At 39.8% G+C, this 22,195-nt stretch overlaps 1 protein-coding gene across 1 annotated transcript in view; it reads left to right on the top strand.

Annotated features, from left to right (window-relative positions):
- Positions 1-22,195, top strand: part of MBOAT2 (membrane bound glycerophospholipid O-acyltransferase 2) — a 94,700-nt gene that overhangs the window by 46,062 nt on the left and 26,443 nt on the right. Inside the window, exon 4 of the mRNA XM_026695264.2 lies at positions 20,973-21,068. Coding sequence (XP_026551049.1) covers positions 20,973-21,068 — 96 coding nt within the window. The remainder of the gene's footprint in view (positions 1-20,972; positions 21,069-22,195) is intronic.

The following is a 22,195-nucleotide window of genomic DNA, read 5'->3' as shown; positions in this document are numbered from 1 at the left end:
AACTGATTCAGTTCCTTCAGAAAGTATATTTAGAGGTAGTGTACTAAGTACATTCTCTGCATTTCCTATGTTACAGCCAATGATCTGTTTAGCTGCTTTCTTTAATGTTATAGAAGCTTTCAAAGTATGAGCCAGCTGTTTTATGTGCTGCCATCCTGGGGCCAAATTGCAGACATCTTGAAACACATGGAAATGAAAGATGAGAATAGGCTGGGATGGAATGAAGAGTCCATCGCATGTGTAAACATAGAACGACATCTGATCCTTTTTCAATGAGAGAATTCAAAACAACTATTCGTACAAATATATTGTTCTCTGAAACCCTGTAGCATCACTAGTCAAGTGGGATTTAGTCTATACAAGTTTATTCTGTAAGATGTTAGTTAACCTTCATGTCACAGGATTTACTATGATTTGATTTTTCCTATGCATCAATGATATCCCCGCCTTTCCCAAGTAAAATGGGCTGTTTTCTAATGTGTCAAATTTTCTTTACCTTCCCAGCTGTTTATTGCTTAGAGATGCCCCACCCTAAAGTTGAGATAACAGTTAGAGAGATCGCACCCCCCCACACACATGTATGTTTGTATACATATTAATTATTTTAGAGAGCAGAATCTCTGGCAGGTCCCTGCTATGACAAAGACTGGGGTTTTTGGGGTTATGGGGCAATGTCTGTTACTTTTCAAAAGTTGGTTTAGTTTCATTCTTTTCTTTTAACCAACTTGCTGGTGGCTTTGTGTTCCCAGGGAGTACAGAACCAACAGAAGGGCCTCGGTATGGCAAAACAGCATTCTTCCCTTTAAATGGCGAAAAAGAAAAGGGTAACTCTGTCTTGCCACACAGCATGCAAAAGACTATGTTGTTGCTCTGTTTTTGCTGCTGTTATTTCTCAAGATCTCAAATGTATGTGGTTAAACTCTCATAGAACCTTATTGCGTTACTTCCAGTGGAATATAGGTGGAATATAGCAATAGACAGCAAGGGATATTCTGATGCAGTTCCTATTGAAAGCATGATGCCATGCTTGGGAGACAATAAGGGTACCACATTTTTTCAGCTTGGTTGATTGTGACTCCTGGTTTTTGATTTAATGCTGAACTCCTTATGGAAATCATTTCTTTGCTTTTGAGAGGCCAGTTGTAAAAAGAAATAAATATTTGGGAGAAAAGATTGACTGAACTGCAGGGACACCAAACAGTGTGGCAAAGAAGAGACAGAATAGAAAAGAAAGCCAAGGAGAAGAGAGATTGCAGACTGTAACTGCTGATTGTTTGCTAGCTGCTACTAATCAATAGGCAGCTCAAGAGCACATGGAGAGTATGGAACCAGTTTTCAGATTGCAAGGTGAATGAATGAATGAACGAATGAATGAATGGCCGGCCACTCAGGAGGTCAGGGGAACATCTCTTTTTCTGTCCCATTTTTCCTCCCATCTTCTTTCATTCCAGATTAGTTCTTGTCCAGAAAGGCAGCAGCAAACTAACTAGGAAGATTGGTATAGAAATTTGGCTAGGAAATTTGCAGAGAAAGCTTTTCAAGCAACAGGAACAGCCAAGGGAGCATGATTGTGACTCGCAGATGACATGTAATTTATTGCCTTTCAACCTGAAGAGGAGTCAGACTATTCCTTCTCCAAGTGTAACCTGAAGGAGAAAGTGGAGGGACTGGAAGAGAAAGTTTCTACACTTGAAGTGGATCAGGGGAGATGAGATATTGATTTTAACGGTGGAAAAAAATCCTGGCAGACCCTCATCTTGTATTATGGGAATCAACAAGCTGTCAGCCACTTGAAAATAATGACTCAGTCCCAATGCTGGTACCCGCTGATTGAGAAAACAAGGACTCAGATGCTGAACTTGAGAGTTTGTTGCGTGTTAAAATAAACAATCAGCTAATATGGGCTGAGGGGTGCAATCTCAGTGGAGAAGAAGCAGTGTCAGCTTTTCTAGGGAAGGTTCCACACTCTGTAGGCCATCTAAGGCTCCCCTTCCTTGTGGGAAACTTACTTCCTACTAGTAAACCAGCATTCTTCAGTGCTCTCATTCTTGGTTTCTCCTCATTCCTTGCCTTGAAAATAGATCTTTATTTATGAAGCCCGGACTGGACATTTGCATCCATGCTGATGGATCTGCTTTTCTTGGTTAAGTTACAGCTCTGAGTTACAGGCAAGGGGTACTTTCTTTGCATAGCATTATCTAATTAAGTTACATCATTCAGCCCGAGCAATACTGTCAACTGATTTATGGCCAGGCTAACAAGTTCACGGGAAACTTGCTAAATGCTTCTGTTTTTCCCTCTCTCAGACTAATGCAGGAGGCATGCTTATCTCTGAAATAATTTGGATAGGCATGCTACAATTAATAGGAGCCAGCATGCTTTGGCTCCTGTTTAGAATCCTTCCAATCTGTGATTCTCTTCTGATGTTACTCTGCTTTTCTTTTGAACTTTTTTTTTTTTAGTAAAGTGATGATATAATGCAGGGGTGACAAACTCAGCATCATGTCATCACGTGACGTATTGTGACTTTTCCCCCTTTGCTAAACGGGGGGAGGGTGTGGCCAGTGTGTGATGCATCAAGCCCACTGGCTGCAAATTCCATACCCCAAAATAAGATATTTCATAATACTGTAAATGGATGGGAAAAGAATATTCTATATAACAGCTAACAAGTCTTTTCTAATTTAGGTTTTAATACTGGCTTGCATTGGTGTTCATTTTTATGATAAATACATTTTACCCTATTTGTATGAATAAAAGGCATTCAAGTGGGCCAACTCAGTGAAGTGGTCAGTTCACTCTGGTGCAAAGAAGGCTCGGTCCATGTGCACTGCACACAAAAAACCCCTTTTAACATTCAGATTGAACTAGTATGGCTGCGGCATTGTAGTAAGTGAATGGAGCCCCTTTGCATAACGTACAATTGTGTACACTTTTAAGATAACCACAGTTCTGTTGACAAAGGATATTCTTTCTTTCCTTTCTTTTTCTTTCCGTTTCATTCTTAATCAATCTGGATGGTGATAATTTCTCAAATGTATAATCACTGAGGGACGGCTATTCATGCTATTGTTTTATTGTTGAAATAGTTCACTATAAACAAGGATTGTAATTAATATAGCTTATTAATAACTATTATAGGCATTATATTGGTACTGCGATAGCTGGTTTTTTTTTTAATGGAAAGCAACATGTCCATATTAATTTACATGATAGAATCTCTAGTAAAGGAATTTTAATAATTGTGTGAAGTTCTGTGCACCCAATTATTATGCACACAGGAAGTCCACTAGTGTAGTCTTAAAGCATGGTGTCACATGATTGTATTATTTAGCACAGTAATCCCAGCAGTCCTGGTGGTTGTTGTAACCCAGAGACTAGAGTTCTGTGTAAGCAAGCCAACAGGCAAGAGCTTAAATGGGTAGATGAATGCTGCCAGTGGGAGCTACTGAGTATGGGTGGGCTGTAAGAACTGTGGATGGGCTGGTAGGGGCCATTATGGAGTGTGGGCAAGTAAGGTTGTACTATGGAGGATAACAGCCCTGGGATTCCATACCATGTAATGCGGCTGCTCTGGAGAAAAACCAACATCTACTCTTTCATCGAGACCAAATAGCAAGCTGCAAAATTCAATTTCAAATCAGATAAACCCAATCTTCCTTTTCTCCATTGAGCTGCTCCGAGCATCCAGAGAGTGGGAGGTGCTTAGTCTCTTCTTGGATAGGTTGGGCTTAACTGTTAGGATGCTGTTGCTCCTCCCTGGCTCCTCCCTAGCATCCCCCAGTTTTAGCTCAGCCTTTGGTGTGATAGGCAGCTTATCCTTGGCCAGAGCAGGATTTAAAGGTTTGAATTAGTTTGATCAGAGCAGATTTCCAAATTTAGGTTTCTATTTACTAAATTCCGACTGCAATTGGCATGAAAGCAATTGGAATGACAGAAAGCAGATCACCTTGGCGATCTGGCCACTTTAGCAGTCTCAGGGGTTTTGGGATTTCCCTGGTCACAGCAGTTGCTTCTCTGGGAGAGAACGCTGTTTTACATTTCTGTGCCAAATGCCTTTGCCTTGCCATTGTGATTTGACCTGCAAGCCGCTTTTAAGGAAGCGTGCTTATTTCACCAGTGGTGATTACCTCCCCTTGGAGAACGCAGGGGGTGGGGGCATCAGGGCCTCTCTTATCCCCTCCTCACCACTCAGTCACACAGTAGCTTTTTTATCAGATGGCCTGAGTGGCAGAGGCTGCTGCTGTGTTTGTGCCTAAAAAAGATAAATAAGGCCAGCGCCATTTTCCTTAGGGGCCTGCAGACCATTTTGGCACGCTTTTTAATGGACACCGCCATTTTTCCATCGTGGGGCCATTCACTGGTTTGCCAGTATCCTGTGAGAGGCTTTAATCACCTCTAAGTACCCTGTGCAGTTACAGAAGGAAATAAAGACATTTAACTCCCTTTACTCCAGTTTCGGGGAGATAAAAAGTTTCGTTGTTGTTGGCTGCCCTCACAGGAGAATGAATGAATGAATGAATGAATGAATGAATGAATGTATATATATATATATATATATATTTATTTATTTTCTTAAGTTTTTGCGGGTACTTACATGTATGGCATTCAGCTTTGTTCGGGTATTTTCCCACGTCATTGTAGTTGTGCTTTTAGAGTTGTAGCAACATTTCGGCAGAATCTCATCTGCCATCATCAGGCTTCTGTATAGTGTTCATCTGTGAGTCAGACTTTTACAGTGGTTTCAGATTTAAATTTGGGGTAGCCTATTGCTGTGCCAGAATGGTTTTTTCTTCATCCTGATTGGTTGGGAGTCTTGGTCTGTGTTTATTGGTCTTGGAGTTTGCTGTGTTCTGCTTGATTGGTGTTTCTAATATCTTCTGTCTGTTTTTTGGCTCCTTTTGTATCTTGATTGGCTGGCAACATTGTGTTACGGCCACATACATTGGACAGACCAATAGAAGAATAAGTACCCGCCTGGATGAACACAAAAATGTAGTCAAAAAGCTGGAACACACTTCCTCACTAGTCCAACACATGGAAGCCACAGGTCATAGCATCAACTTCAATGGCACCAAAACCCTAGCCACTATAGAAAACCCCAGCCACAGAATCATCAGAGAAGCCATAGAGATTGAAAAAAGACCAGAAAGCATGAATAGAAGAGATGATTCCACCAGACCGTCAATCATTTGGAAGTCGGCACTCACAAACAAAAAAATCTCCACACCACAAGCCAGGCAAACACCTGGGCACACACAGATCCCCCCTGATACCTCCAGCTCAAACACACCCCAGCCAGGCACCCAGATGAAACCTAGCTTCCTAACTAATGATAGCCATCCATTTACCCGGAGCCAAGCTGCACTAAAGGCCTCCAATAAAGTAACACAATGTTGCCTTTGGCAGGAGGGTGTTACAACGAGTCCACTCGGACAGTGGGGGAGCTCCAGCCCAGATGGAGACTCTCCCGTAGGATAAGCCAAGCTTTGGTATGACCCACTCTCTGGATGCTTGGAGCAGCACAATGGAGAAAGGGCGTTGGTACTTACGTGATACGCCCGTTCTTTGTGAGCTGCAACAAGCATCCAGCCCCGCCCAGTATCCATCTGGTGGGATCCTGTTCCGGCCAACGACTAATCTGACAGAATGCAGAAACCAGTGAATGACTAAATCACAGAAGAGGGTGGGGATCGCATCACCTCGTCTTCGCCAAAACTGGGGGATGCTAGGGAGGAGCCAGGGAGGAGCAACAGCATCCTAACAGTTAAGCCCAGCCTATCTGAGCAGAGGCTAAGCACCTCCCATTCTGGATGCTCGTTGCAGCTCAGAGAGAACGGGCGTGTCAGGTAAGTACCAACGCCCTTTTTCCTTCGCATCTTGTGACATCTTGCAGCAGATACCTGACAATCAGCTGGCTGGCAGGGGGCACTTGTGCATGCGCAGCTCTTCTGGGCGACCTCTCGTGTGCTGGCAGAAGTGGCTCAGTATGCCACTTCCGGCACCGCTGCCATAGGTTTGCCATCATGGACATACAGCTTTCCCTCTCTTACTGCTATGGATCTCTGGAGGATCAGAGACTATTGGAGAAAAGTATTCTCACGAATAGCCTCGCCCTATGACCTGAAGAGCTTTATAAACTGCTGTGGTGGCGCAGTGGTTAGAATGCAGTATTGCAGGTGATTTTGCCCATAGCAGTCAGTTCGATCTCACCAACTCAAGGTTGACTCAGCCTTCCATCCTTCTGAGCTTGGTAAAATGAGGACCCAGGTTGTTGGGGGCAAGAGGCTGACTCTGTAAACTGCTTAGAGAAGGTTGTACACTACTATGAATCAGTATATAAGTCTAAATACTATTGCTATATTTAATGACTGTACATCAGGATGGGCAATCCATGTGCTGTTTCTCTTCCATCATCCAATTTATGGCTGCTCAGATTGTTCTGCCAAAATGTCATGTTAAATCTCATTGGTGCAATTTGAGGCTATTTTATTTGTTTAATGGAAGGTTAAGGATAGGCAATGGAGCAGTTTGCCTCATAGAAGTTTTCTACTTTTATTTTGAACTTAATCCACCCTCCAATAAACCTAAGAGAAAAAAAACTGGAAAAAAAATGTCCCCACTGTGAGATTGTCAGAAGGTTGTACAACAATTTTCTAGAAGCTCAGAGATCAAAATGCAACTCCTAACCTCTGAAATATTATTTTACATACAGCAATAGAGGTTAACTTATTAACACATATTAGCAATTTCTATAAGAGTAGATTAAAGAAAACCAAACGCTTAATAAATGGCAAGGAAACAACAAGGAAAGTTTGTGAAGCTATAAAAAAATTAAAATAAGGAAAATGCCTGGACTAGATGGTGTACCAACTTCTTATTATAAACATTTTAATGATGAGCTAATACAACCATTGCTATACATGATGAACTATATTTTACAGATTGAAATATACAGGACAGTTGGATAGAGGCCAATATATCATTAATACCTAAAGAAGGTCAAGATTTGACCTCATCAAAAAATTATTACCCAGTATCATTACTAAAGAATGAGTCACTGTAACAGAACCTCTGTATGCAAGTGTGTTCAAAGATTCAAAGCTGGTTGGTTAAAGTTCCAATTAGTGTTTATAATATTTGATAACAAAAAAGTGTCACTGTCAGGCAATAAAGCTGGTACTATCCTATATTATCCACAATGCACATTGTGTTTACCAAGAATGTCAAAATTGAAATCTCATTAAAACAGTTTTTTCAATCTTATAAATAAATATTGCCTGATAATACTATTAATTCCTTTTTCATGTTACTCGGTAGATTTCATGAATTAATATTTTCATGTCTTTATAAAACTATTTGCGCTTTAAAAGATGTACCTATGTGTTGCTTTTTTTGCGCACTGTCAAATCATATGAGTCTCAGTTTACAGTAATAAAGTAGAACATGGCACAGTACAGAAAAATAAAATAATTAAAACTGCGATTATCCAAGAAAACAAGGATAAGTCAGTGATGGCAGACCTTCTGTCAAAAATTTGGAAAATGCCCCACTTGACTCAGCCGGTGTGTCTCCCCACACACCACAAAAAAAGGAAAAACATTTTTAAAAATCTCCCCTTCCCTATCTGGACCACCTTGAGGCTGGACTTGAATTAGAGGCCCAGCTCTCAACTTCAGGCCCAGCACCACCACTGGTACTTAATAAGGCCACTTCGTGCTGTTCCTCAAGGTGCATGTTCTTCCATGGTGTCAGCAGCCTCTGAAAACCATGCAGAAGCATTGCCCCATTCTCGTGTGTCTTGTGGAGATTGCGTAAGAGCACACCCCGTTCTCATGCAGCCTCTGAAAATTGTGCAAGAATGGGGCGGGCTTTCAAGAGTTGCTGCTGTTGGGTTTGTTGAATGCCGGGGTGTGACATCCCAAAAAATATGGCGTGCTGTCATAGGTTTGCCATCAGAGATTTAGTAAGTATACCAGCTCAGCTACTGTTAACACAAGTGGTTTTAAATAATAAAGGGGATATGGAAAAGTTCAGTTTTTACTGCTTTGCAGATTGCTGTTAAAGTATATAGAAATAAAAATCAAATGAATAAATAAATATGCCATTCTAGCAATTCTCTGAGGAAGGCTACTTGATAAAGTGGGAGTGGTAACCAAGAAATACTGTTTGGCATCTCCGTTTTTCTCTTTCATATAAAAATAGATGACCTCATCTCCTGAGATGAGTTCGCTGGGCAGGATGGTTCTGTCTGGATAAGATGGTCCTGAAGCCAAACTATGCAGGGCTTTCAAGGCCAGAACTAACACTTTAACCGTACCACTTTAACCACTTTAGCCTACTTGAAAGCCTACCAGCAACTGGTGCAATATTAAGGTAACATGATTGAAGTTGATCTCGCCACTATGTGTGCAGCTGCATTTGTATTAACTATAGTTTCTGAGTAGCCCTCAGAATTAACTGGTTGCAGAAGTCTATCCTGATAGTGATGAGGGCATAAATTAATGTCACCATGTCACCTCAGGGCTGATATGGCTACGGCTGACATAGAAGTTGAAGCTAGGCAAAGATCCTCCTGGTTGTAGCCTCCAGATAGCAATAGCCATAAGTCCATGAAGAAATCTCAATCACAGATGTATTATTTAAGGAGGAAAACCACCCATCCACTCTTGCAACTGTTACAGGAAACTGAGTCATTTGGGGGCAAATACCTCCATTTTATTAGGATTTGATTTTAGTTTATTTCTTCTACCTGGGCCCTGGCTACCTGGCTTTCAGGCCCTAGGTCAGGGCTGTCAAACTCCCAGCCCACGAGCCAGATGCGTTACATGCTGGCCACACCTATGCCTGATTTAGCGAAGTAGAAAAAATACATTACATGAGGCCGCCATGATGACATGAGTTTGATACCCCTGCCCTAGATTAAGTCTTCCATGGCATCTCCAGCTTGACCCAATGTGTAATATATGGTAATTAGCATGCTGATGGCATCTCACCAATGATACCCATTTGTGATAGGTTCATTGAGAGGCACTTTGGTGTAGCAGTTAATGTACTTGACTAGAGACCATGAATCCTACCTGGTTTTTTTGGTATAAAAGCTGGCTGGATAACTTTAGGCCAAATATTCACTCTCAGTGAATATTTCACTTCACTGCGCCACCTGACAATTGTTGTGGAGAAAATAGCAGACAAGGATATTATGTTCACTGCCTAGAATTGTACAAATTAAGGTAGGATACATATAAATAAAATAAAGATGTAAAATGTACAGTATATATGGAAGCGTAGGAAGAAAACAATCATGCCTTGTGAGACTCTCCATGGAAAACATTTTTCCTTTTGGTCAGATTTTTTCTGCTCAGGAAAGGGGGAGATTTATGTAAAATAGAGGTTCCTAACCTTCATCAGCAGTCTTGATCAATGATACCAACTCAAGAAAGTCAGAAAGAGTGTGCTCCCTTCATCCAGGTCCCGACAGTGTGCGCTCCCTTCATCCAGGCCAATATTGCATGCCTGAGTCTTAACCCTGATTGAAAAGGATAGAGATAGAGATAAACTTTTTTGTGGGCATTTTGCAGTTGAAGAAGCCACACCATGAACATCTTTCTCTAGAAGGGTGAGGTTGGAGGCAGGGTGGTAGCAGTCCAAATAATTCAATCCAGGGAAGTCTTCTTCATAAGAAGACACACCAGCGCCTTAAAATCATCAGGCATATTTCCTTTCCCCAAACAGGCATTGATCATTTGCTGGACCCAACCACTCACACCTTCCTGAGGTATCTGAGGAGGGTCCTGGATCTAGACAGCAGATGATAGAGCCATGCTGGAGAGCGCCCTGGCACTTCCTTCAGAGCCCACAAGCTGAACAGTATTCCAGATAACAATGTAAGACGCTGCCCAGCTACACTCAAGATTCCAGCCACTACTGGTTGAACTTTGCAGATATCAGCTTTACAGGTAGTCCTTGACTTACAACCACAATTGGGACCAGAATTTTGATTTCTAAACAGTGTGGTCATTAAGCAAGCCATTACATGACCGGGCCCAATTTTAATAACCATTTCACCCTGGTTGTTAAGCAAAGCATCACAGTGAATCTCATGGCCATTAAATAATGCAGTTGTTAAGTGAATCCAGCTTCCCCAATTGACTTTGCTGGCTGGGAAAGTCGCAAATCACAACCATGTGAGTTTGCAAGATGTTGCAAATGTCATAGATGTGAGCTGGATGCCAAGCGCCCAAATTGCAATTTGACCGTGGAGGTGTTAGGACAGTTGTAACTTTCAGGATAGGCTATATGTTACTTTTTCCAAGGCTATTATCATTTCAAACTGTCATTAAATAGTTGCAAATCAAGGAGCACCTGTATCAGCAAAATGTGCAAAAACATCCAAGCACAGTTTCTGCTTATCCTTCCCAAGATATGTCCAATTAACTAGAGGCAAAGTTGTCCTTATGACTGTAGTACAGGCTGAAATATGAGCTCTTTGTTTAGTATTATTTGTGTATCCTTATTTTTGTGATGCTCACTGCTGGAGAATGATCAGGTGAAGAAAATGGATATTTGTTGTCCATATGTTTAATTATAATGACCCATTCCATATACCCCAAGCCCCTTAATACATCACATTATTCTTGTAATTTATCTGCCAAGAATATAAGAATGAGCTGGGGGAGGGGGGCAGTTGTATTGGAGTAATAAAAAACAGTGGAAATGGCTTCTTTCTATTTTGGTTTAATTATAAAGAATGTGAATTTGAGTGATGAATGTCTTAACTTTTTGGTAGAATAATTGGTTAAAAGAAAGTGGCGCATTATGATTAATTTTAGTTGCATGCTCTGTTTTATTGAAATTGCTTCAGGTTGTATGATATCATTTGAAATGTGCTTTTGCTATTCATACGCAAAAATTTGTAAAATGTATAGTCCAACACATGTGTGAGAGCACTAATTTTAAGTGAACTGTGCTTATTTGTTCTAATCTGTGGCATGCTGAGTCCTGAGTTGACAGTAATGTGCATTAGAGTGCTTAATATCTAAATCTCAGTCATTTCAATCTGCATCTGAGATGCTGCAGCTGTAGACTGAAATAATTGCACTTATGTATCTTAATACTTCTCTATTTGCCTTGCAAATATGTTATGCAGTGTATACATAGGAGAAATGTCTACTTTATGAATTATTTTAATAATAGAGACCAGAATACTCATCAATACAAGCATAGAGTGAGTTAATTTCGATACTGGAGCTTCAATAGCAAATCTAAAAATGGGCTTTATGTAGGTTTCTGTAAACAAAGTATACATGTAATCCATGAGGTCAGATATAGTAATGTAATGAAGGGGGAAGTAGAAAGATAGTGATTGTATTAATAATCTAGAGATTGCCTGTTAGAATAATAGTTACTATCCAATGTTTCTATTTCTGTTATCTTCCCTTGTCCTTGGTTCACATAGCTTTCTTTGACTACAAGTATCCCTTTTTATTGCCAACATTCCTTTTTAAGCACTTTTCTGCTTGTGCTAGCATTTTTATTGCTTCTCTAAGGGATCTAGGAAAAGCAACTGCAGAGTAGGGAACTGATCTTAGCCCAGCCAACTCCATTTTGTTTTTTACTTCATATGCCTTTCTTTCTGAGACACATGAACTCCTGCTGGTTTTAGTCAAGTCAATCATATTTCAATAAATAATGATACACAGAAATTATTATGAAGTAACTTTAATCTGCAAGGATTTAGGTTTCTCACAATTGAAAGTGACGACTAATAATAGGCTAATGTATTTGTTTTTGGATTTGATGCAGGAACCTTTTTTTCAAAGTGTGGTGACTAAATCAAAACAAGAGCTATTTAGGAGGATTTTGTTTCTGCTAGTAGAGTAATTCTGAATATCACTGATTTTGGTTGTTTGGATGTATTCTATCCTACTTTTTTTTCGGTAGGAGCTTAACTTAAAGTCCTATCTCAATAGCAAAAAGTAGTGGCAAATATCTCCTTAGCTTAGTGTGTTACATTTTTTTAAATAGATTTTATCATAGAGTGGACATTTGTTCATATATTACATTTTTACTTTGATTTTCCTCATGGGACTGCAGTGCACATTATCCTCACAAGAACCACACCATCATGTAGTGGAACTGGGAGGTAGTGAATGATCTAGTCAACCAGTTTGCTCATGGCCAAAACAGGTTAGGATGTGTTTTGACTCTAGTTTAGAGGAGGCTATTTTGGAGCTCTTCATACATTTTCTGAAACAGAATAGCTCTTAGGCCTAAGACCATGATGGCGAACTTATGGCACATGTGCCATAGGTGGCATATAGAACCTTCTTTGTGAGCACGTAAGCTGTCAACCCAGCTCAGCTCTGCCGCACCTGCGCACATGCCTCTCGCCAGTCTGCTGGTCTTTGGGTCTTTGCTGCACATGTGCATGCACGGGGCGGGACGCATGGAGTGCACGGGGCGGGACGCGGTGGAGTGCATGTGGGGGTGGGTCACATGTGCATGCATGGGGGACACATGCACATAGCATTTTGGGGATGTGTGTGCACTTTGGGCACTCAGTGCCAAAAAGGTTAGCCATCACTGGCCTAAGACAATAGATTTTTACAGACCTTTCTTTACTTTTCTAATTATATTTGTGATCTTCTAATAAGCTCCTTCTAAAAGGAAGGCATACTGCTACGATAACCTCAACCTGGAGGACAGGTCATAAGTTTCATTTTTCAGTTCTGTTATAACTTTGAATGGTTGCTAAGTGAATATTAAGTGAGTATTATCTATAATTTGAGCCTTCTTGAGGTTAAACCTTAGTTTGATTCAAAGCTGAATACCCAATTTTATAAATTTGAACAGTGACATAAGAATATTACACTTGGTTTAGTTCTGCCCAGAAAAGATACAAGAAAAAAAAAAGATCATAGCTAGTTTTTTACAGGTCCTCCTTGACTTACAACCACAATTGAGCCCAGCATTTATGATGTATATGGATTGAATGTGCAAGTGTATGTGGGAAATGTCAGTTGATTTCTGTACAGTTAAAACAATTTAAACGGGTGGTTATTCAGTCATTATAAGTTGGTCATGGTAATAAAATAACATAAGAGGCATGTATCCACGTGCAAAATGCTTTAAAGTTTCATCAGAGAAGAAAGGATATGAAAAAAGTGAATTCACCTTAAGTGAATTTTTCCCCATTTTATGACCTTTCTTGCCTCAGTTATTAAGTGAATCACTGGGGTTGATAAGTTAGTAACCCGGTTGTTAAGTGAATCTGGTTTCCCATTGACTTTGCTTGTCAGAAAGTCGCAAAATGTGATCACATGATCCTGGGACAATGCAACAGTCATAGATATGAACCATTTGTCAAGTATCACATGATCACAGGGATGTAGAAAAGGCTGTAATTGTGAAAAATGGTCATAAGTCGCTTTTCTCAGTTGTGCTGTAACTTTGAATCCTCACTAAACAAACTGTTGTAAGTCGAGGACTACTTTTATATCTCTTCGGAAAACTACCGCTTTTCCAAAACAACGGTTCTTTTGCTTAATTTACTTAGATCTTCTCTAGCAATTTAGGGAGACTCCACTTCATTCAGAGGCTGCTGAACAGATGGTCAGCCTCCATTCTTGACTAGCCTTGTTCCTGGCTTGTCCTCTGATTATTATTATTATTAGTCTCATTATTAGTCTCACTCATGGAGATGGATTGACTATCTGGCACGAGGCTGCTGACTCTGAAGTCTGCTGAATTTGGAGCCTGTTCAGTTACAACAGTTACAACTTTTACTTAGTGAGATGAGGAAAATGGATGATTAACGGGGGCTTTTGCGTCCTTCACTTCAATTAAATGATTTGTGCTTTTCTTTCCCATTTCTGACAATACCTCTGGGGAAGTACAGCAGAACTAACTGCTGAGGAATAAGATATATATGGACTGAATGTGCAAGTGTATGTGGGAAATGTCAGTTGATTTCTGTACGGTTAAAACAATTTAAATGGGTGGTTATTCAGTCATTATAAGTTGCTCATGGTAATAAAATATCATAAGAGGCATGTATCCAAGTGCAAAATGCTTTAAAGTTTCATCGGAGAAGAAAGGATATGAAAAAAAAAGGTTGTTCTTTGTTCAGCAAATGCATCAGTTTGTGGGAAAAGTTGATAAATGCTATTTAAGGCAGAATTAAGGTTCGCTGTCTGCATATTAGAAAAAGAAAGAGAAATGTATCTTTTAATTTGCCGATGATATTTGTTGGATTTTGGGGGATTATATGCATTAATAAGATCTCTGTAAAACCATTATTTCATAGAAGTTTCAAATATGCAGATTGCTGCTCTGAATTCTTATTTGGGTGTAAGACTCAGTGAAATTTAAATTAGTACTATAACTTATAGTAGAGGTCTCCAAACTTGGCAACTTTAAGACTTGTGGACTTCAACTCCCAGAATTCTCCAGCCAGCTATGCTTAAAGTCTTAAAGTTGCCAAGTTTGGGGATTCCTTGGCTTATAGGCACAGCCACAGCCACAGTTTAAATCTGATTGAGAGGTGATTTAGAGAGTTCTTACTTGTATAGGTAGTCCTCAATTTACAACCACAATTGAGCCCAAAATTTCTGTTGCTAAGCAAGACAAATTGTTACGTGAATTTTGCCCCATTTTACAACTTTTCTTGCCACAGTTGTTAAGTGAATCACTGCAGTTGCTAAGTTAGTAATACAGTTGTAAAGTGAATCTGGCTTCCCCATTGACTTTGCCTGTCAGAAGATTGCAAAAGGGGATGGCATCACCGCAGGACACTGTAACCATCATAAATATGAGCCAGTTGCTTAGGGGCTGAATTTTGATCACATGACCATGGGGATGCTGCAATGGTTGTGTGAAAAACAGTCATAAGTCACTTTTTTCAGTGCCGTTGTAACTTTGAATGGTCACTAAATGAACTCTGTTGTAAGTTGAGGGCTACTTGTATTGATTGTCACTGCCATGAGGCAAATTGTTGTAGGATGCCATTTCCACACTGTACATCTTTCCAGAATGTTCTCTGAGCTTTCAGGTTGGTGAAAAAGCCTCATGGTAGTAGCTGAGCTCTTGTCTTTCTAATTTCTGGATCCAGTGTATGTATAATGTACGTATAATATCTTTAAATTTTAAAAATAGTGTGCTGTAATGACAGATCTCTGCAGAATTTGTAACAGGTGGTAAAATACTGAACAATTTGTGAAAGTATTTTTTAATCCATTATTAGGTTAACTTTTTTCACAGTGCTGTGGTACTCTTTTTTTTGCAAAGCAGCTTTAATTAAAAGAAATAACAATAAAGGTGCTTCCTCAAAAGGCAACTGGACGTTTTTCTTTTCTTTTTTCCTTGAAAATGTTTTGCTTCTCATCCAAGAAACTTCAGTTCAGTGTTTTCAAGGAAAGAAAAAAAAAAGTCCAGTTACATTTTGGAAAAGCACCATTGGGACAACCATGACTCTAGGTCCGTGATGGCGAACCTATGGCACGCGTGCCACAGGTGGCACGCAGAGCCATTTGTACCAGCATGCGAGCTGGAGGCAAACTTACCTCACTGCCCATGTGCTCACCTCACAGCTGATTTTCAGCCAGTTTGAGGCCTTTTTCGGCCTCCCAAAGACTTGAGGAAGGCTTCTACAGGCTTCTACAAGCTTTGTAGGCCGAAATCTAGCCCCGTTCCATCACTTCCTGTTTTTCCAAAAATACTGGAAGTGTTGAATCAGGGCTAGATTTCAGCCTACAAAGCTTGTAGAAGCCCAAAGAAGCCTTCCTCAAGACTTTGGGAGGCCAAAAAAGGCCTCAAACTGGCCGAAAATCAGCTGTGAGGTGCAGTGCAGGTAAGGGGGGAGTGGGGTGGGATTGCGCGCGCATGTGTAGAGGGCGTGGGGAGGCATGCATTGCCTTCTGGGTGCTGGCACACAAACACGAGAGTGCAAGTACACGCACAATTTTTGGCACAGGAGCCCAAAAAGGTCAGTCACCGCTGGTGTAGGTGATTGAGAATCTATATATACGGGTTTAGCCCTCCTCACCGATGGACCGGGGACGACTGTCCATGGCTTCAGTCCGTGCTCTTTTGTCAGAGAGCCTCAATACTTGTGGTTAGGGGCTGAAGCTGCCTCGGAGGGGCAGTGGAGTAAGGGGAAGCCGCCAGCCAGGTTGAGGGGAACCGCATCTCCCCCCTCTGGGCTTGGCATTTTTTTCCCCTGAAGACAACTGAGCAATGGTCCAAAATGGCCACCCTGAAGAGGACGACTCAGCTGGACTAAGATTTGTGCAGGAGTGGAGAAGGAGGTAGACAACATAAGAACCGGGACAATTTGGCGCAACAACTAAATAAAAGGTACCCCAGGATTGATGCTTTAAGAATTTTTAAGAAAGAAAAGAAAGTGGCGGAATTAAAACGGGAAGGAAAAAAAAGAGAAAAATTAACTTTGACAGCTGAACGGGGCTTCGAACCGGGAGAGGAAGAAGCCGGAACAAGAAACTTAAACAAACTGAATACATTGGCAATAAACAGGCATAAACTAAAGCAGGATTTAGGAGTATTAAAAAGAAGGGGGAAATATCAAATTGGAGACCTGATTGTTTTGGAATATTGAGGCTCAGAAAGCCCCTAACAACAAAACAGGGAGGGAAAAAAGGGTGAGGACTTTGTATAACGGAGAGTGCCATCTTGTGGACAAAAATTTAAACTGGAAAATATAAAGAAAAAACTTCTGTTTCTCTATGAACTTGATTTGATACAATGAAAAGGAAATATTGAAACAATAATATAAGTACCCCAGAAAGTGAAAGCTGAAGAAAAAATGAACTGTTGGACTAATTTGGTGACTTTAGTATAAATTTAGTGTTGGAATAGTTGTGAATTCAGAAAGCCTGAAGAAGAAAAAAAGAAAAAGAGAAGTTGCTTTGTGGATTTTAAAATTATAAGATACAAGAGTGTGCAATGATGATATCTCTGTGGGAATTAAAAATGATGCTTAAAATATGAAAGAACTACTAGATGCAAGAGGTGAATCATTTTGCTCGGTGTTAAAAGCCATGGAAATGGCAATTGAAGAACATGAAGAAGAAACTTCAGAGGAGGAGGAGTCAGATCAAGAAGAAGCCATTTTAAATAGATAATTAATGCAAAGAATACAAGAAAGAGGAGGGAAAAGAAGGGGGTGGTTTAAAAATAGGAGATTCCAAAAAGTAACTAAAAAGGGGAATACCTGTAAAAGTAGCAAAGACAGGAAGAAACAGCAGAAAAATAAATGGAAGGAAGATATAAAGAGGGAGAGGGATATAAATCAGAGGGACAAAAGGATTGGGAAAATACAAGGGAAGAGAGGTAACAAGGAACAGGAACTTTCAGAAAGAAATATGGGGATTGTAAAATAATGGAAAAATTGTTTATTTAGAATACATAGGGATAATGGTTAATGAATTAAGGAAGGGGATTCCGCATTGATATGAGGGGTAAAAAGAATGTATTTGCAATTATAAGTTATTTAGACAATAGGGGTATATAGACCATTGAGAGGGGGAAGGGCACTGATATTTCCTTTTTTTAATAGATGAATGTATGTTCTTTTTAAAAAAAATGTTACAAGAAAGGTTAATGTTTATTATATATGTATATATTGAAATAATTGAAATGAACTGCAAGGATGTTTTATAATGAAATTAATATCAGTGACCAGGACTAGCCAAATGGATTAATAGCTTTTCTTTTTGCTATTTTTCTTTTGGTATTACAAATAAAACCCCGTGGAAGTAAAAAGGGAAAATATATTGCGGAATCTGACTGAAAAATACAATGTTATGTAGTTCTTTTTTAAGGAATTATTATTATAAATAATTAAAATAAATGTATATTGGGAATTAAAATGAGGGAAATAAGGTATAGTCAAACCACTGAAATGACACTCCCAAATTAGTAAAAGGGGAGGGGAAATCCATGTTTTATTTTGTGTGTAAAAGCTTGTATAAATCTAGAATTTATGGAAAGATGGAAGATGTGATGGAATTGCAAACCTGACAGGTAAAAGAATTAAAAGTTAACAAGTATAAAGATATGGGAATTATTAGTGACTTAAATGAGAAAAGAGTATTATGGAAAAGGTCATGTTTAAAATAAACAATGTATAAGAAATATTTGAAATAAATTGAAATAAATTGAGAAGATATTTAGAATGAAAGAATATTAGTGAATAGGATTAATTTGTTCCTTTTCTTACAAAAAAGTTGGAGAATTAAGTTAAAATGGATAAGATAGGAAGATGAATGTAGAAAATGAATAGATAATTATTGTCATATCTGCATGTAAAAGTGGTGATCCGGAATTATGTTGTACACCCAAAAAAAGCTTTTTTATTTCTATTTGTTTTGGAAAAATTGAATAAAACTTGTTTTTTCTAAAAAAAGAGAATCCATATTGACAATGAAAAACGTGCTTAAAATTACAAGAATTGTAATGTGGATTCTGTTGTAGCTAAATGGGAAGAGTTTAAGAAAACAGTGACTGGCTTGTGGATATTGAAAAAATTTGGTCTTTAACTACCATTGTATGAATATACTACAACTCTTGTGTCTGTTTGTAACTTTCAGTTGGATAAAATTGGAAGGTATAGGGCAACAATAATTGAACCAAAGTAACATAAACTAATTATAAATTACCAAATGCCGGGACCCATGACTCTTTTGGAAATTACATTTGTAAAGTTTATGCCATTTCAGCACCACTACATCTTCTGGCTATGCTTCCCAGAAACATGTAGATTGCATGGCACCGGGGGTGTGTGTGTGTAAATGGAAAGGCTATATCCCCAGCCTCTTTCCGGCCTGCCCATGAACCCTGCATCTAATTGGTTGATGACAAGGCACAATTGGCAAGTGGTGATTGGTCGTTTTGGACCAGAGACTGAAACTTGAACTCTCTTAATGGCAATGGCTGGGGAGGGAAGGGTGAAGGAGCAATTCAGCTATGGCTGGCTGAGGGGACCCGGCAATCAATGAAAGTGCTTCTTCCTCCCTGAAGGGAGGGTCCCCTTGATGTGCTGGGTTAAGGAACAGGGGTGCAATTTTCCTTGTGGTCCATGCCTTTTTTTTTTTTCGCCCTTCCCTTAGCAAAATGTCAGACAGTTCTGTGAGTCAGCTTCAAGTCCCTGCCAGCTTACCACGAAGCAACTCAGTGGGGAAGCCAGCAAAAAGTTGGAAATTGCTCCTACTCCCTCTGCCTTTTTTGCTGTCTGTGGTTATGCGTGTGTGTGTGTGTGTTTTCGCAGGTATTTATATGTATGGTATTTAGGTTTCTTCGGGTATTTTCCCACGTCTTCGTCTTGCAGGAACTGCTAACACACTCCAGCCACATGAGGTCTAGCATTGTCTTGCATTATGAGGAACCCAGGGCCAACCGCACCAGCATATTGTCTCACAAGGGGTTTGAGGGTCTCATCTTGGTACCTAATGGCAGTCAGGCTACCTCTGGTGAGCACATGGAGGGCTGTGCGGTCCCCTAAAGAAATGCCACCCCATACCATTACTGACCTACTGCCAAAATGGTCATGCTGGAGGATGTTGCAGGCAGCAAAACGTTCTCCACAGTGTCTCCAGACCCTGTCGCATCTGTCACATGTGCTCAGTGTGAACCTGCTTTCATCTGTGAAGAGCACAGGGCGCCAGTGGCGAATTTGCCAATCTTGGTGTTCTCTGGCAAATGCCAAACAACCTGCACGATGTTGGGCTGTAAGCACAACCCCCAACTGTGGACGTTGGACCCTCATACCACCCTCATGGAGTCTGTTTCTGACCATTTGAGCAGCCACATGCACATTTGTGGCCCGCTGGAGGTCATTTTGCCGGGCTCTGGTGGTGCTCCTCCTGTCCCTCCTTGCACAAAGGCGGAGGTAACGGTCCTGATGCTGGGTTGTTGCTGTCCTATGGCCTCCTCCATGTCTCCTGATGTACTGGCCTATCTCCTGGTGGCATCTCCATGCTCTGGACACTACGCTGACAGACACAGCAAACCTTGTCACAGCTCCCATTGATGTGCCATCCTGGATGCGCTGCACTACCTGAGCCACTTGTGTGGGTTGTAGACTCCGTCTCATGCTACCACTAGAGTGAAAGCACAGCCAGCATTCCAAAGTGACCAAACCATCAGCCAGAAAGCATAGGAACTGAGAAGTGGTCTGTGGTCACCACCTGCAGAACCACTCCTTTATTGGAGATGTCTTGCGAACTGCCTATGCTTTCTACCTGTTGTCTATTCTATTTGCACAACAGCATGTGAAATTGATTGTCAATCAGTGTTGCTACCTAAGTGGACAGTTTGATTTCACAGAAGTGTGATTGATTTGGAGTTACATTGTATTGTTTAAGCGTTCCCTTTATTTTTTTTGAGCAGTGTGTATGTATGTGTGTGTGTGTGTGTGTGTGTGTGTGTGTGTGTGTATGTATGTATGTATGTATGTATGTATGTATGTATGTATGTATGGTATTCAGCTTTGTTTGGGTATTTTCCCACATCATTATAGTTGTGCTTTTAAAGTTGTAGCGACGTTTCGGCAGAATCTCATCTGCCATCATCAGGCTTGAGATTCTGCCGAAATGGCCCAGTTTTTGGCTTCCTGAGGCCTTCCATTTTTGGCCTCCAGAAGGCAGGTGGGGGCTGGCAGGTAGGTGGGGCGATGTGGGCGGGGCAGCCTTGTGGTTCCACATGGGCTGGATTAATAGCTTTTGGATCCCAAATAGATAGATAGATAGATAGATAGATAGATAGATAGATAGATAGATAGAAGAAATGTGAATTAGTTGACACTGTGAGCACATTTGGGAAAATACTGTGCTTATGATATAAAGGTCTTGGACTACATTATCCTTTCAAACAAGTACCCTAAAAATAATTTAAATTTATGTTAATATCTATAGATTCTGTGAGAGATAACCCAATGACTTTGTTTTCTTTTCCAGATATTGTTTTGTTTTTGCTTTGGGATACCTCACTGTGTGCCAAATTTCTAGAGTTTATATATTTGACTATGGACAATATTCTGCTGATTTTTCTGGGTAAGAATAACTATTTTCAGTACTCCCAGCAATTATTTTTGTAGCTAGATATAGTTAAGTCTGAATTAAGTATAATTTATTTGAGACTTCATAAATGTCTAAAAATTTCAGAGTTTTAAAAAATCAGAATGTATGCATTTTAGAGCTCTTTACCTGTTTGTTTACTGCAACAGAAGAGTATGAGGTAATATAACCCAGGGATGTGACTTAACATGAGAAAATGTGTACACATATATATGGTAAATACCAATTTTCTATCTAGCTCCTTCATAAGTATATAATTCAGAATAGAACTATATCTTAAATAGGATATTTGTGAATGATTACTCTTGTGGGCTACAAGTCCAGAAGAAATTCAGATCAAACCACTTGTGTCATCTCCTGATTAAGATGTACAGGCAGTTTTTTTTATTTTTTTGAAACAAATTTTATTAATTTTAAAAACAAACAAAACATCATTAAACATTGAAAACATGACACCTCTTTCTGTTGTAAATCTTTACAAGGCAGTTCTTTACTTATGACCACAGTTGGAGTTTTGGTGGTAAGTTGTTGTTACCACATGACCAATCAGTTTTACAACTGTGTCTATGATGGTCATTAAGCATTTCATAAAATAGCAAAAAATTCACATAACACTATCTCGGATGAGTGCAGAATGTTGCAGCTGTTCATAAATGTGAGCTGTTTGCCAAGCACCCAAAAAGCAATGATGTAACTATGGAGATAGTGTGGCAATCTTAACTCTGAGGATGAGTGGTGGTAAGTAACTTTTTTCAAGTCAGTCATAACTTCAAATATTCGTTGAGCAATTGGACATAAGTCCAGGACTACCTGTACCTTATTGCATCTTTCAAAACATAAAGACTTTAAAAACCTTTGTATATCTCTCTGGAATCGTCCAAAGCAATCATGAGTATTGAGAGATTTCCTTTCCGCAGTTCCTTTTCCCTTTCTTCCCCATCTCTCATTTTTAAAAGTTTGGTTTTGTATTTGAGTTCACAAATTAATCTTTTTTTTGTACTGGGGAAGTATAGGAAAGCTAAAAATATTGACTATTTTACTTCCCCTCCTCTTGGAACATGACACTAAAGTTACTTTTAGAAGAAATCATTTATATTGCAACA

This window comes from Pseudonaja textilis, chromosome 1, assembly GCF_049901715.1.
Source record: "Pseudonaja textilis isolate UNSWEBS1 chromosome 1, rPseTex1.2, whole genome shotgun sequence".
NCBI classification, from domain to species: Eukaryota; Metazoa; Chordata; class Lepidosauria; order Squamata; family Elapidae; genus Pseudonaja; species Pseudonaja textilis.
Note: the sequence above shows the minus strand (reverse complement) of the source record. Positions and strands in the feature narration are given on the sequence as shown.